We start from the raw sequence: 15,514 nt of genomic DNA, 5'->3' as shown, positions 1-15,514 counted from the left end.
GTGTGTGCGCGTGTGCGTGCGCGTGTGTGCGTGTGTGTGTGTGTGTGTGTGTGTGTGTGTGTGTGTGTGTGTGTGTACACGCCCACACCCCACTTCCCTGTGCAGAAATCGTGGCTCCTCCCTTATCTGGGGAGAAGGGTTGGCGCCTTGACTTGGAAGAGGGGGTGTCCTGCCAGGAAGGGGGTTGGGGTGGCGCTGTTCCAGAAACGACTAACCTCCTAGTCGTTTCGTTTTCAACCCAAGGACCCTAGAGTTCCCAGGCTCCTCTGGGAGCTCCCAGCCTGCTGGGTCTAGCTCACCCCTTTCCCTTCATGGGGTGTGATAGGGAATGGGAGCCCTTCAAAGGTCAGGTGGTCAGACTAGGGGTGCATCAGGGAGGAGGGGTTGGGGCCTCACCAATCTCCCTCCCTCCATTCACTCCTGCCTCCCACTAGGCTGCCACTGCCTCAGGGAAGGGTGGCTGGGACAGGTGGTATCTACCCCGCCTCCCCGCAGTCTTTCACTGAGCCAGAGGAGAGACAAGTGGTAGGGAGGGCTTCAGGGTCCAACATTTCCCATAGCCCCTATGTCCTCCATACTTAGAAAGTAAAGTGAACCCCCAAGACTGACATGCCTCATGTACCTCGAGTCTAGGCTGTCCCTAATGTGAGTGAGAGTGCCATGTTTTTGGCTGTGTTGGGTCTTTGTTTTCTGGGCAAGGGCTTTCTCTAGTTGTGGCAGGGGGGGGCCACTCTTCATCGCGGTGCGGTGCGCGGGCCTCTCACTATCGCGGCCTCTGTTGTTGCGGAGCACAGGCTCCAGACGTGCAGGCTCAGTAGTTGTGGCTCACGGGCCCAGTTGCTCCACGGCATGTGGGATCTTCCCAGACCGGGGCTCGAACCCGTGTCCCCTGCATTGGCAGGCAGATTCTCAACCACTGCGCCACCAGGGAAGCCCTGGAAAGCTTCTCAATGAATCTCCTCTGACGATGAAATTGGGTAGAAGGCTTAGAATGGAGGCAGTCGGCTGCTGTTTCCATCCTGCTTCTCTGTATTTGCTGAAAAATACTCTAGGGCTGGAAAGTGTGATGCTGAGGGAGCTGGAGTGGGCTGGGACGGGGAACAGAGTGAGAGGAAAGCCAGAGTTGATGAAGGGGGTGCGAGGTGGGCAGTCAGCTCCCTATCTTCCAGCTTTATAGACAGAGCTCACACTGAGCCCCCCACACCACCACCAGAGGCCCCCTGCCAGTGAGGTCACTCGTCTGAGCCCAAGGCTTGAGGGGAGAGAGGGGGGCAGCGGCTGAGGACAGGGTGTCTGGGGACAGGGTGGGGCAGCCCCCTCCTCCTAAATAGAATCGCCTCATTGTGGGCCGTACCGTGGCCCCAGGCACTGCCCCCGCCCTCTGCCCCCATCCCACCCTCAGTGGACACAATAGGGGCTGTGTGCTGCCCCAAAGAGATATTTATTCCAGGACCTAGAGAGGCAGGATGGGGGTAGAGAAGTGCCCTGGTTGGAGCGGGGGAAGGGAAGAGGAGGGTAACCAAGCTGTGGTCCTTTTCTAACTTCTTTCTAGGGAGGGGAAAACAACCCCACATCCTCCTTGATTAACTCCTTAGCACCTAAAGTAGTACCCAGTAGAGGCACAGAGGAGGCCCAGGTGGGAAAAGGCAATCTTTTCACCTTCCTGTTCAGGGGGCCAGTGAAGGGATTCTGGGAAAAGAGGAAGTTTAGGCTCTCAGTCTGGCCTTGGCCTCTGCCTCTAGGGCGGAGGGTTGGAGGCAGCTGCCTCTGATCGTGCTAAATGTTACTGGAAGAGGGCAACCAAGGGGTGGTCTTGGGGCACAGGGCCGAAAACTTGTGTCCAGGCCTCTGCCATTCTTACCTCCACTTGGAACAGTGTGCCCTGGGACTCTGAATGGGCTGAGTGTGACCGGCGATGCCGAGAACCAGTACCAGACACTGTACAAGCTCTACGAGAGGTGTGAGGTGGTGATGGGGAACCTGGAGATCGTGCTCACAGGACACAATGCTGACCTCTCCTTCCTGCAGGTTAGAGTGCCGACCTCCTTCCTTGACCTCTTCCCCCTTGTCCACCCTACAGAAGCCTCCTTCCTGTCCTCAGGGCTGGAGTTGAGCATTCCTAAGTCTCCATGGTTCCTAAGATCCAAGCCAGTGTGTTTATGGGGCAATGATTGGAATCTGGGGCCTGTGGACTGGTTGCTGTAGCCGGGGATGCACAGGGGCTGGCCCTGAGAAGGGGGCAGGGGCAGGGTAGGGTTCTGCACCAGGGACCAAGAGGCACCTGAGGAGGTGAGGAAGGGATAAGCAAGGACCCTCCTCCTGGCCTGAGGAGCCCTGAGAAGGAAAGGCTAGGAGCCTAGAATCCCTCGGTTATTTCTACAGCTTGTCTTCCCTTGCAGAAGTCGTGTGGCGCCCGCTACTCCCTACTCCAAAACAGGACTTGGAAAAAATTAGAGGAGCTAGAGCTTCCTCAGTGCCTTAGGGAGGGAAAGCGGATTGACACTTCTTGCCCCACTCTCCCTCTCACCCACACGATCTGCTCCATCACAGTGGATCCGAGAAGTGACCGGCTACGTCCTTGTGGCCATGAATGAGTTCTCTACGCTGCCACTGCCCAACCTCCGAGTGGTGCGGGGGACCCAGGTCTACGATGGGAAGTTTGCCATCTTTGTCATGTTGAACTACAACACCAACTCCAGCCATGCTCTGCGCCAGCTCCGCTTTACTCAGCTCACTGGTCAGTTCCTGATGATTCCTTCCAGGCCTGCCCCTCAGCCAACCTGCTGACAGGTGCCTCTTTGATGATGACCCAAGACTGCTCCCTCTAAGTACCCCCGTTCAACATGCCCACCACCTTGACCACCACGGTCTAAAGGTCCACTCCTCCTTAAATGATAGAGGGCCCTAACAGGGAGCTGAGGCATCTGTCCCCGGGGAGGGTCCTTATGTCCTGGTGGGGCTGGAGTTGGAGCTGAGGCTGTTACACATTCTTCTAACATCCGAGTACAGTGCCCCTTGATGTCCCTCCTTCCCTGGGAATGGGAATCCTCCCTCCCGCCCTCACAAGTCACCCCAAGCTGGAGGACTAGAGGGGTTAAATACCACCTGGCCACCTTCTGATTCTGCCTGTCCCAGTCAGTTGAAAAACACACAGGTAGGGCACGCGGGGGTGGGGAGGTGTGGATTTGAGTCAGGGATCTACTCTCCTTCTTTCCCTTCCCCTCCCCAACTCGCTAAACCGGATCTGGACAGGTGTCTGAGGGGGAAGGACTTTCTTTTGGCCTGCTCCTCTTACAAGGCGTGCCTCCTCTGCAGTTTGGATTTAATTGGACATATCTGCCTGCCCATGTCCTCTGCTCCTGACTCAGGTGGCCTTTCAGACTGGTGGGGAGGCAGGGAAAAGGAGGACTTCCCTGACTAGCCCTTGACCCTGGCACTTCTCTTCCCTACCTCAGAGATTCTGTCAGGGGGCGTTTACATTGAGAAGAATGATAAACTTTGTCACATGGACACAGTTGACTGGAGGGACATCGTGCGGGACCGAGATGCCGAGATAGTGGTGAAGGACAATGGCAGGACCTGTGAGTGGCCATGATCAAGCCTGCCCCCTTGCCCCCACCCAACCAGAGTGACTCCTTTCCCCTCATCAATATGTCCCTAATGTGAACCCAGCTGCCACTGAACAAACCTCGGGCTCTAACCCAAGGAGCCTGCCAGGAGGGAGCAGGTCAGTCCCCTAGAACCTGAACCGCAGAAGCAGCGTGCGAAGGAAAGGGGCTCTGAGTGGGAAGCCAGGTCTCTGGACTGCACATCCATTTCTCTTTCCACTCCAACATCGTTCCTTCTTAGAACCTACCTAGCCCTGACCGCAGTCTGCCACTCCCTGTCCACTCACTCACACATATTCCTACTGGGTTCAGTTTGCCAAGAAGAACCAAATTCCTGGGTTGGGACTGGGCTGAGTGAGGCATGTGCCCCGGGCCCTCCCCTCAGCTGCCCTGTGGGTGGTGTGGAGGTGCGGCTCCACCCCTTGCTGACAGGTTCACTTGAGCCCAGCCCAGCTCCGCTGGGGTAAGGAGGGATGCTGCCCTGGCTCTTCGCTTCCCGGGACTGGGTGCCTGTGTGCTGACATCATACCCTGTTGATTTGAGCAAGCCTTTTTGACAGCCGCTTGTGCTACTTTCCCTCCCAACCAGGTCCCCCCTGTCATGAGGTCTGCAAGGGGCGATGCTGGGGTCCTGGACCAGAAGACTGCCAGACACGTGGGTTTACTTCATTTTAAAGACTTCAAACTCATATATACTTTCATATCCTTGCCCACCCCAGCCTGTGTCGACAGGGGGTAGCGATGAGCCTATAAGGCAAGAGGGTGAGAGATAGCCTCAGAATAAGGTCCTGTGAGCCCTGACAGCTGTGCTTTCTCTCCGTCCGTAGTGACCAAGACCATATGTGCCCCTCAGTGTAATGGTCACTGCTTTGGGCCGAACCCCAACCAGTGCTGCCACGACGAGTGTGCAGGGGGCTGCTCGGGCCCTCAGGACACAGACTGCTTTGTACGTACTGTTAACCACCGCTTGCCTGTTCTGAAATGGGATGTGGGCTTTGGGGAGGAAGTAGGGGTCCATATGTAACATGAGTCTTATGAGCCTTCTGTGTTCCTAGGCCTGCCGGCTCTTCAATGACAGTGGAGCCTGTGTACGCCAGTGTCCACAGCCTCTTGTCTACAACAAGCTAACTTTCCAGCTGGAACCCAATCCCCACACCAAGTATCAGTATGGAGGAGTTTGTGTAGCCAGCTGTCCCCGTAAGTGTCTGAAGGGAAGGAACAATGGTAGTGGAACGAGGATTTTAGGTGAAATTTTAGGAGGCAAAATGGATCAAGTTGGGTGGTTAATAGAGGATATAGAGGGCAATTGGTTGTGATCATCTAGTCACCCCTAATGAATGACCCCTATGTCCCGTTCCCGCATCTGTCTCCCCATGACTTCCAGCAGTTGCTCCTAGCTCTGCTCTTCGGATCCAAAGAGCAAAGGGCCTTTCTAATCCATGAGACAGCACTTAAGGAACCTCGGGTGGTCGATTGGAGCAAATGCAGTGCAGAGCAGGAGGAAGGAGGTTCAGTTGGTAGTTGGCAGTGTTCCTCCCTCATCTCTAATGGTGCCCTCCTCCCTCCTAGATAACTTTGTGGTGGATCAAACATCTTGTGTCAGGGCTTGTCCTCCTGACAAAATGGAAGTAGATAAAAATGGACTCAAGATATGTGAACCTTGTGGGGGTCTGTGCCCCAAAGGTGAGTAAGAGATGGTAAGGAGTTGGTGAAGAGATACAGCTTGTGAGGGGAAGGGCTCTGGGAGCCGCTTCCAGACTGTGGACTCGAGCAACATTGATGGATTTGTGAACTGCACCAAGATCCTGGGCAACCTGGACTTTCTTATCACCGGCCTCAATGGGTTAGAGATTCTGCTTTCATCCCCTGATCCCCCACCCCATCCACCTGCTCACGGTTCATTGCATTGGTTCAAGCCTTCGTATGTGGAGCTGATCAGGAATCTAGATCATAAAATCGTAGAGGCCACAAAGGACCTGACAGTGCTTAACTCCCCAGCCAGGGCTTGAATCCCCTCAGATACCCCTAAGCAATCCAGCCAGGTGAGTGGCAAGGGACAGGGACACTGTGTCCTCCTTCTTAAGGGTTTCTAAATGTTCTTACTTAAATTAGATAAAAATCTGTCTCATGACTTCCAGCTGTTTCCCCTAGTTCTGCTTCTTGGTTTGGAGCCACAAAGAGCAAAGGGACATTCTAATCCATAGGACAGCATTTACAGTGAGTGAGTGAGTGAGTGAGTGAGTGAGTGAGTGAGTGAGTGTGTGTGTGTGTGTGTGTGTGTGAGAAACGTTAGGGCAACCTGTCTACTTTGGACAAAATTTTAGATCTAAAGTTGCAAAAAATGGTATAAAGATTTCCCATACACTCTTTATTCAGATCCCCCAAATGTTACCAATGTACCATATGTTTATCATTTCTGTCTCTACGCGCCACACACACTATATATACATGCTCTTGTTTTTCTGAACCACTTGAAGGTAAATTTCCAGACATGGTGTCCCCTCACCCCAGTTACATTTCAGTGTGTAGTCCTTGAAAACAAGAACATTTTCTTACAAAACCATAGTACAATTGTTTAAATCGGGAAATTAGCATTGATACAAAATGTTATCTAATCTACAGACCTTAATCACATTTCGCTAATAGCTTTGCTCTTGTCCTGGATCACACATTCACATTTGGTGTCTCTTCAGTCTCCTTTAATCTGTCACAGTTCATGACCTTGACCTTGCTGATGAGTACAGGTCAGGTGATTGGTAGTGTGTTCCTTAGTCGGGGTTTATCTAATGTTGCCTCACACTTAGATTCAAGTTGTGCATTTCGATAGGAACACTACAGTTGTATTCTCGGTGCATAGTATCCAGGAGGCACATGATGTTGATTTGTTCCATCATTGGTGATGATACCTCTGGTCACTTGGTTAAGGTGGCATCTGCCAGCTCTTCTACTGTAAAGTTACTATTTTCCCTTTGCAATTAATAAGTATCTTGCGGGGAGATATTTGCCTGAAGCAGTTTTTATGAGAATTGCCAAATGATGATTTTCTAACTCCATTATTCCTCCTGTATTTATTTGTAGGCATTCTTGTGTGAGGGAGAGCCTTCCCTTCCTGTTTATTTACTTACTTGTGTGTTTAATCTGTGTGGATACTTGTTTCAGTCAACATTTCAGAGTCTCTTACAGTCATCATTCCAGTTGTCCTTGGTCTGTTCGTTGTGGGGCCCCTTCAGGATGGCTGCTGTGTTCTTTGGGCTTATACCCCTCATGCTTTGAGCATTTCCTTACTTTTTTGCACAGGATGCTGTAGGCTCATGTTATATTTCAACTGCCTCAGCCATTTCTCCCAAGAGTCCTGTTTCCTTTTAGTGGAGAACGCTATTTGGAAACTAAGTTCTGAGGCTAGGCACGCTCACTGCTACTTGGTTATGCCTCTACCTTGTTGACTGGTTTTTACTGTTCTCCTCAGAGACCCCTGGCACAAGATTCCCGCTCTGGACCCTGAGAAGCTCAATGTCTTCCGGACAGTGCGGGAGATCACAGGTGAGTGGAGGAGAGCCTGCCCTTACTGAGTATACCACTTGAGAAAATCATGTGCCAGGCGTCAGGGGAGGGACCAGGCAAACCTGAGGAAGGACGGGGAGAGGCTCCCCACTCATGTGCCCCTCTCCAACCCCTCAGGTTACCTGAACATCCAGTCCTGGCCTCCCCACATGCACAATTTCAGTGTCTTTTCCAACCTGACGACCATTGGGGGCCGAAGCCTCTACAAGTGAGTAAGGGGTGTGGAGGTCGTCGCATCTCCGGGCAAAGAACCCAGTTTCTCAGGCGTCCTTGAGTGAAATACGAGGCATGGTCTCATACAGTGGGAGTTTGATGGGGCAAAGGCTAAAGGAGGGGGGAGTCCCTCTCAGTGGGTTGATTAGCCCAGAGCAAATTTGTTGAATGGAAATGAATCCACTGCGTGCTCAGTTTTTCCTCTGTAGTCTCCCCTCTCATCCAGTCTCCTTGTTCTCAGCCGGGGCTTCTCACTGTTGATCATGAAGAACTTGAATGTAACATCTCTGGGCCTCCGATCCTTGAAAGAAATTAGTGCTGGGCGTATCTACATAAGTGCCAATCGACAGCTCTGCTACCACCATTCTTTGAACTGGACCAGGCTGCTTCGGGGGCCTTCGGAAGAGAGACTGGACATCAAGCATAATCGGCCCCGCAGAGACTGCGGTGAGGGAAAGGGCCCACGGACGGGGCGGTGGAATCAGGCAGGAGAGGGGTATAAGGGCTGTTCTGCCCTGCAAGTGGGAGTAGGGATGGGGGACAGAGTCAAGGAGAGGGGGACATTAGGCTGGAAGCAGTAATGAGCAAGAGTTCAGGAAAAGGCTTGTTAGGAGACCTCAGACTCCTCCTAAGCCACCCCTTCCTTTCCAGTGGCAGAAGGCAAAGTGTGTGACCCACTGTGCTCCTCTGGGGGATGCTGGGGCCCGGGCCCCAGTCAGTGCCTATCTTGCCGAAACTACAGCCGAGGAGGTGTCTGTGTGACCCACTGCAACCTTCTGAATGGGTACAGTGAGCGGGGAGAGTCAAGAAGGGGTTGGGGGATGGACCCGAGGGATGGAGCTGTTCAGGTGGCACCTGAAAGCCTTTAGACAACTTTCTGTATATGCCTTGGTGGGAGGCCCTATGGTTGGGGGATCAGAGCATAAAGGTCAGGCCTTGGAAGTGACCCACCTCCCTTTACCCCTGGCCCCCCACTGCAGGGAGCCTCGTGAGTTTGCCCATGAAGCTGAATGCTTTTCCTGCCACCCGGAATGCCAACCCATGGAGGGCACTACCACGTGCAATGGCTCGGTACAGTAGCAGCACCAGGATCTCTAAGGGAGAGAGGGCGGGGCAACACTGGAGGGTCTAGGGAATGATACGGCCAAATTTCAAGGCCATAGAGAGGCACAGGGAGGTCAGATAATGCTAGGGTCTGTGAATGGAGGATCCTAAATGGCTGGGCTAGTTCTTGTTGGGAAGTGTGGAATTGATCTTGGAATACCATACTTCCTGACCTTCTCTCTTCCACCCAGGGCTCTGATGCTTGTGCCCAGTGTGCCCATTTTCGAGATGGGCCCCACTGTGTGAGCAGCTGCCCCTTTGGAGTCCTCGGTGCCAAGGGCCCCATCTACAAGTACCCAGATGCTCAGAATGAATGTCGGCCCTGTCATGAGAACTGCACCCAGGGGTCAGTGATGGGATGATAAAAGGGTGCTGGCAGAGGGGTAAGAGAACAGAACTAGAGGGAAAGAAGATGGTGAGGAGAGCAGAAAGAAAGAAGGAACTATGACTTAAGAACCACTCCCAGCTGTGTAGTGAAGGATTGGAGAAAGGGAAACTCAGTAACAGCACAAAATGACGCTACAATTTGGGGAACCTGGAATAACCTCAGCTCAGGGGAGTTTCATTCAAGAGAGGGACTCAGGGAGGATTGGTGAGCCAGAGATGGGAGCCATGTCTTGGGATATGCTTTGGGCTTCAGGATGGGATGCCATGGTAGGGTCTGAAACAATGTACATTGAGAGTGTTGGAATTGAGCTTCCTGTGGAAGTTTACCAAGCTCCCATTTAAGGAGGTGACTTTCTTCTCCAGGTGTAAGGGACCAGAGCTACAAGACTGTTTAGGCCAAACACTGGCACTGATCAGGTATGGTGGGCTTGGAGATTTAGGGAGCTGGGAATATTTGGGGAAGGGCCGTTACCTCCTGGGAAGATTAAGTCTCTATTCATTCTGGCCCTCTATATACAGGCTACTATCACTGGACCTGGGGACACAAGAATCCAGGCTTCTGGTCTTCCCTTCCTAAGATTAACTTGCAGTAGTCTTGGGGTGGGCTTGGAGATTGAGGTTAACCCCTTCATATTGCTCAAGGATATATGTAGATGTGAATGTTAACTTCTTGCCCCAGATCTGCGCTATACCTTTAGTACAGGTGTAAATGACATTTGTAAGGGAAGTGTAGACCCAGGATAATTCTGGGCTTCTCTGTCCCACAGCAAAACCCATCTGGCAATGGCTTTAACAGTGGTGGTAGGATTGGCAGTGATTTTCCTGATCCTGGGCAGCACTTTTCTCTATTGGCGTGGGCGCCGGATTCAGAATAAGAGGGCTATGAGGCGCTACTTGGAACGGGGTGAGGTGAGTGCCTAGCTTACCCTTGAAACATACCCTATACCATCACCCTTTTAAGATCCTCTTCCTTCCCCAGAGCTTTGATCCCTTTCTTCAAGGAGGTAGTATGGTCCGTTAGAAAGGACTCTGGCCAGAGAAATGGGAGACATGAGTTCTAGTCCTGATTTTGCCATTAATTTGCCGTATGACTTTGAAGAAGTTAGCTTCCTTCTCTGTGCCTCAGTTTATGCATGTATACAGAGGAAATAATAACATTCATCCTTACAAAGTGGCTGTAAGGGTAAGAGGGGATGATGTATGTGAAAGTGCTTTGAAAAACAGAGAGAATTGTGTAAAAGTACTCAAGGTGATAGTATTACCAACTCTCTCCCAACAAAGGGAAAACCTGACCCTCTTGATTTCTGGTCTCATGAACACAAACGACTTCCTCAATCCTCAGGTCTTTTATTCCCCCATATGCCTGCAATGCTTTCCAAGACTAGAGACATTCCTCTTCCTGCTCCCACCCCTTTGGGCTTTGCTGCTCTTGGCATCCACCTCTGGGGAGGGGGTTGGAGAGGGACATGGGAGTGGGCTTTCCTGAGTACCTCCTTTCCATCTGTTCCAGAGCGTAGAGCCTCTGGACCCCAGTGAGAAGGCTAACAAAGTCTCGGCCAGAATCTTCAAGGAAACAGAGCTGAAGAAGCTTAAAGTGCTGGGCTCGGGCGTCTTCGGAACTGTGCACAAAGTGAGTGGCCCACAGGAAGTCTGGGGAGGTGGGAAAGGGATCTAGGGCAAAGGAGGGAAAGATTCAGAGACAGGACTAGCCTGGGGAGAATAACCTTAGGCTGACTCCTGCCCAAAATTTCCCAGGGAGTGTGGATTCCTGAGGGTGAATCGATCAAGATTCCAGTCTGCATTAAAGTCATTGAGGACAAGAGTGGACGGCAAAGTTTTCAAGCTGTGACGGACGTAAGTGAAGGCAGGGTGTTCTGTGTGCCACTAGGAGAGGGTTGATATTAGATACGATTATGTAGAAGCACGGTCTTGTGTTAGCAGATACTGTGTTAGCCATGTTGATGTCTTCGAATGTTGGGGGAGCCCTGGTCTGGTTTTGTGTGACCCTGTTTGTTCCCAGGATGACCCTTCTTGTGTCTCTTAGCATATGCTGGCCATTGGCAGCCTCGACCATGCCCACATTGTACGGCTGCTGGGACTGTGCCCAGGGTCATCCCTGCAGCTCATTACTCAGTACCTGCCTCTGGGCTCCCTGCTGGATCATGTGAGACAACACCGTGGGGCACTGGGGCCACAGCTGCTGCTCAACTGGGGAGTACAAATTGCCAAGGTGAGAGGAGACTGGAGGAGTTCTAAGATGAAACTGCCTGTGGGCCCACAGGGAGGCGACCAGGAGGTTCAAGCGTTGAGAGGTGCCTTAGGGTTTGAGGTGATTCTGAAGCTCAAGGACCAATTTCCCCAACCTTGAGAACACTTCCTTCCCTATAGGGAATGTACTACCTTGAGGAACATGGTATGGTGCACAGGAACCTGGCTGCCCGGAATGTGCTACTGAAATCACCTAGTCAAGTTCAGGTGGCAGATTTTGGGGTTGCTGACTTGCTGCCCCCTGATGATAAGCAGCTACTGCACAGTGAGACCAAGGTAAGGTGACACAAAGGCTGGGTAAGGAGGCAGGGGTGGAGTGAAGCATGGGGACGGGAAGCACTCTGTGGTCTCTTTGAGAGGCCAGCAGATGCTGCAGAGTTAGTCCAAGGAGAAGAACCTGGAGATGCCAGAAATAAAAGCTTAGAGAGCAGCAAAGAACGACAGAGAACATGGGTTTAGAAATGCTAAGAAAATGTGTGGAAATCAGCTGGTGACACCTTTGTCTTTAATCCCCCAGACTCCAATTAAGTGGATGGCCCTCGAGAGTATCCACTTTGGGAAATACACACACCAGAGTGACGTCTGGAGCTATGGTCAGTCCATCTGGATGCCCACCATATCATCACTGGTCCAAATTCCAAAGATGCCTTTTGAGACCCTTTCTTAGAATCTCTAAGCCCTTCAGATCCTGGGTCAGGATCTGCCTTCTCTTCATCTGCATGCCCATGTCTACTATTTTGCCATCAACTAGTCATGTCTTCCTATACCAGGAGTGACAGTTTGGGAGCTGATGACCTTTGGGGCAGAGCCCTATGCAGGGCTGCGACTGGCTGAAGTACCAGACCTGCTGGAGAAGGGGGAGCGGTTGGCACAGCCCCAGATCTGTACCATTGACGTCTACATGGTCATGGTCAAGTGTGAGTTACCTGCTGATTTCAGCCTTTTTTTTTTTTTTACTCCATTATTGCTTCATTGGACTGAAAACCTAAAAAGCATAGATAAACAATGCTCAGTGATGAAAAGTGAATACCCAGGACAGCGGTGCATGCCCCAAACGGTCTCCGCCCAATAAACACTAAGCACTCTCCACATTATTGATGCCAATGGCATCTACGTGGATGTCAGGCTCCCCACACAAAGATGAGGGAACAAAGCGTCAGCCATTTTCTAAGTAGCTTCCCTCCCTACTCCACTCCCCTCTTATCGCTCTCCTTCCTACATCTTACCCCCAGGTTGGATGATTGATGAGAACATTCGCCCAACCTTTAAAGAACTAGCCAATGAGTTCACCAGGATGGCCCGAGACCCACCACGGTACCTGGTCATAAAGGTGAGTGGAGATTAGGAGGTGCCAAGGAGATCTAGAGAAAAGGGAACTTGGCTGGAACCAGGATGTACCTTAACAATCAACCACCTGCCCTCACAGAGAGAGAGTGGGCCTGGAATTCCGCCTGGGGCAGAGCCCCCTGCTCTAACAAACAAGGAACTGGAGGAAGTAGAGCTGGAGCCAGAACTAGACCTAGACCTGGAGTTGGAGGCAGAGGAGGAGAACTTGGCAACCACACTAGGCTCTGCCCTTAGCCTGCCACTTGGGACACTTACTCGGCCACGTGGGGTAAGATTTTCCAGTTTCCCAAGACTTTCTGCACCCTAAGCCCTCTGTACACCTGTGCCCTCACGAATCCCACAGATGTCCATATTAACTATTCAAAGGCCGCTGTGGTGAGCAGACTTCTCTCTTAATCTAAACTTCTTCCTCACTTGTTTCATCCTAGAGCCAGAGCCTTGTAAGTCCATCATCGGGATATATGCCTATGAACCAGGGGAATCTTGGGGAGGCTGCCCAGGTAAGGTCTGTCTCTTTAAGAGGATGCCAAGAGGCTGGGTGGCAGTGTCTTAGGATTGATAGGGGTAGTGTGGGAGACTTTAAAAACCTCTGAGGTTTAATCAGTGTCCTACAAAACAGAAGGCACTGAACGACCCAAGCTCCTTCTAAACAAATCTCTCTTCTTCCCTCATTTCTGTGTAAATCTCCACGTATTATTTTCCTCCTTAGAAGTCTGCAGTTCGTGGGTGTAGTGAACGGTGCCACCGTCCAGCCTCTCTGCACCCAGTGCCACGGGGACGCCTGGCATCAGAGTCATCGGAGGGCCATGTGACAGGCTCTGAGGCCGAGCTCCAGGAGAAGGTATCCATGTGTAGAAGCCGGAGCCGGAGCCCACGGCCACGAGGAGACAGTGCCTACCATTCCCAGCGCCACAGCCTGCTTACTCCGGTCACCCCACAGTCCCCACCAGGGTTAGAGGAAGAGGATGTCAATGGTTATGTCATGCCAGATGCACACCTCAAAGGTGCCTGACTTTCTGTAGCGCTTTCCTCAAATCTTTCTCTAATCCTCCTTCCACAGGCTCCTCTTGATCCTTCTGTCTTCTCTGATCATATCCCTCCCTATTCATTTTTTCCTAAGACTCCCCCACTCCTCACTGCCTATTACAATGAAGTAATACCACATACCTAGCCTCTCTTCTCAACCCTCAGGTACCTCCTCCCGGGAAGGCACCCTTTCTTCAGTGGGTCTCAGTTCTGTCCTGGGTACTGAAGAAGATGACGACGACGAGTATGAATACATGAACCGGAGGAGAAAGTGCAGTCCATCTCGTCCCCCTAGGCCAAGTTCCCTTGAGGAGCTGGGTTATGAGTACATGGATGTGGGATCAGACCTCAGTGCTTCCCTGGGCAGCACACAGAGTTGCCCACTCAACCCCGTGCCCACCATGCCCAACGCCAGCACAACTCCGGATGAAGATTATGAATATATGAATCGGCGACGTGGTGGAGGAGGTCCTGGGGGGGATTATGCAGCCATGGAGGCCTGCCCAGCAGCTGAGCAAGGGTATGAAGAAATGAGAGCTTTCCAGGGGCCTGTACACCATGGCCCCCAGGTCCATTATGCCCGCCTCAAAACTCTACGTAGTTTAGAAGCCACTGACTCTGCCTTTGATAACCCCGATTACTGGCATAGCCGGCTTTTCCCCAAGGCTAATGCCCAGAGAACATAACCCCTGCTCACTGAGGTACTCAGGGAGCATTTGATGGCAGCTAGTGCCTCTGGAGGGTACCCCTCTTCTCCTTAGTCTGTCTCCCTCACAGATCTCAGCCCCATTTCCCTAGTCCTAGACAATTCCAATCAACCTTTGGAGGCCTTAAACACTCGGACACAAAATTCTTGTGGTATTAGCCAGCTTTGCACTTTTTCTCTTTCCCAAACCCAGGAAAGGAGATGGTTTTCCCTATTTTATGTGCTTTCCCAGTCCCATTCCTCAACTTCCTTGGGGGAACTCCCTGGCAATATGAAGGATTACTCCCCATGTCCCTTTCTCTTAGACTCTGACTTGTTGAGACTAGGCTTTAAAGTGTGACTTTGTTGCCCATCAGACTTCGAAGGAAGAGGAAAGGGGGGAACCTGGCAGGGGAAAGCAAAATTTTGGCTTGTGACCCTTAACCCCCTAGAAAAAATGAGAAGCTTAAAATCTTGTGAAGAGGTTGGGAGTAGATATTAATGATTACTATTAACTGAGCATTTACTATGTGTCGAGCATCATGCTAAACTTTACCAACATTATCTAACTTAATCCTTGACACCAATTCTGTATGCTAGGTATTATCCCATTTTACAAATAAGGAAACTGAGCCTTAAAGAGATTAAGTAAATCAAATAGCAGGTCCGGATTCAAGATCTTCCAATGCATGTGCTCTTACTGTAAAGTATCAAGGAAAACTGATATATAAGTCAGAGCCCTTGAAGGGGCATTGTCTTCTTGTTTTTGCACTGAATCAAGTCTAACTCCAGCAGCTACAGCCTGCTCCTACACCCAGACTTTTTATCTCAGAAGGTGGGAGTAGGGGGTGGTCAGAAGGAAAAATAACTGGGCATCTCTGTGTAAACCATAACCTACATGTGCTGTATATGATCTCCACCCGAGGGACGGATTCACAGTGGTCCCAAGAGCCACTTTTAGGAGCTATTCTCATCCAGTAGTGGGAAGCTTCCAGGTGGCATAGAAAGAGGACCCAGCTTCAGACTTCCGTCCCCATGGATGGGAAACTGGGGGTATCTGTTGTTAGCCCTGAAGTTTTTTTGTTTTGTTTTTATACGTCTGAATAAAAATGCCAACGTTTTGCAGCTTCTTGTCTGTCAAATAAAAACCTTTAGTGTGTGAGGTAGACCGCCCCTTTTCTCTGTCCCTCAGCAGTGGATAGCTACCACTATATGCTTCTTTCTCTGTCTCCTGATAGGCCTACTCGGCCCCATGTAGATTTCTCCAGCCCTACTTTTCCTTATTCCCTAAGACCAGCATAGGGCACAGTCCTTTT

General features: G+C 51.3%; 1 protein-coding gene across 2 annotated transcripts in view; it reads left to right on the top strand.

Annotated features, from left to right (window-relative positions):
- ERBB3 (erb-b2 receptor tyrosine kinase 3) overlaps positions 1-15,364 on the top strand; it is a 17,648-nt gene extending 2,284 nt beyond the window's left edge. The window contains exons 2-28 of one of the 2 annotated variants that reach the window (XM_024737021.1): positions 1,877-2,028; positions 2,551-2,737; positions 3,456-3,581; positions 4,197-4,262; positions 4,435-4,553; positions 4,663-4,804; positions 5,177-5,290; positions 5,330-5,450; positions 7,074-7,147; positions 7,286-7,376; positions 7,623-7,828; positions 8,033-8,165; positions 8,362-8,452; positions 8,677-8,831; positions 9,236-9,289; positions 9,640-9,781; positions 10,383-10,502; positions 10,628-10,726; positions 10,917-11,102; positions 11,261-11,416; positions 11,658-11,733; positions 11,911-12,057; positions 12,373-12,470; positions 12,567-12,755; positions 12,916-12,927; positions 13,197-13,491; positions 13,679-15,364. In XM_024737021.1, coding sequence (XP_024592789.1) covers positions 1,877-2,028; positions 2,551-2,737; positions 3,456-3,581; positions 4,197-4,262; positions 4,435-4,553; positions 4,663-4,804; positions 5,177-5,290; positions 5,330-5,450; positions 7,074-7,147; positions 7,286-7,376; positions 7,623-7,828; positions 8,033-8,165; positions 8,362-8,452; positions 8,677-8,831; positions 9,236-9,289; positions 9,640-9,781; positions 10,383-10,502; positions 10,628-10,726; positions 10,917-11,102; positions 11,261-11,416; positions 11,658-11,733; positions 11,911-12,057; positions 12,373-12,470; positions 12,567-12,755; positions 12,916-12,927; positions 13,197-13,491; positions 13,679-14,199 — 3,872 coding nt within the window. In that variant the 3' untranslated portion in view covers positions 14,200-15,364. Of the gene's footprint in view, positions 1-1,876; positions 2,029-2,550; positions 2,738-3,455; positions 3,582-4,196; positions 4,263-4,434; positions 4,554-4,662; positions 4,805-5,176; positions 5,291-5,329; positions 5,451-7,073; positions 7,148-7,285; positions 7,377-7,622; positions 7,829-8,032; positions 8,166-8,361; positions 8,453-8,676; positions 8,832-9,235; positions 9,290-9,639; positions 9,782-10,382; positions 10,503-10,627; positions 10,727-10,916; positions 11,103-11,260; positions 11,417-11,657; positions 11,734-11,910; positions 12,058-12,372; positions 12,471-12,566; positions 12,756-12,915; positions 12,988-13,196; positions 13,492-13,678 lie in introns of both variants that reach the window. The other variant, XM_024737020.1, reaches the window with a different exon arrangement.
- The last annotated feature ends 150 nt before the right edge of the window (positions 15,365-15,514 follow it).

This window comes from Neophocaena asiaeorientalis, unplaced genomic scaffold (assembly GCF_003031525.2).
Source record: "Neophocaena asiaeorientalis asiaeorientalis breed wild unplaced genomic scaffold, Neophocaena_asiaeorientalis_V1.1 scaffold134, whole genome shotgun sequence".
In the NCBI taxonomy this organism is placed as follows: Eukaryota; Metazoa; Chordata; class Mammalia; order Artiodactyla; family Phocoenidae; genus Neophocaena; species Neophocaena asiaeorientalis.
This window is presented reverse-complemented; position numbering and strand designations above follow the sequence as displayed.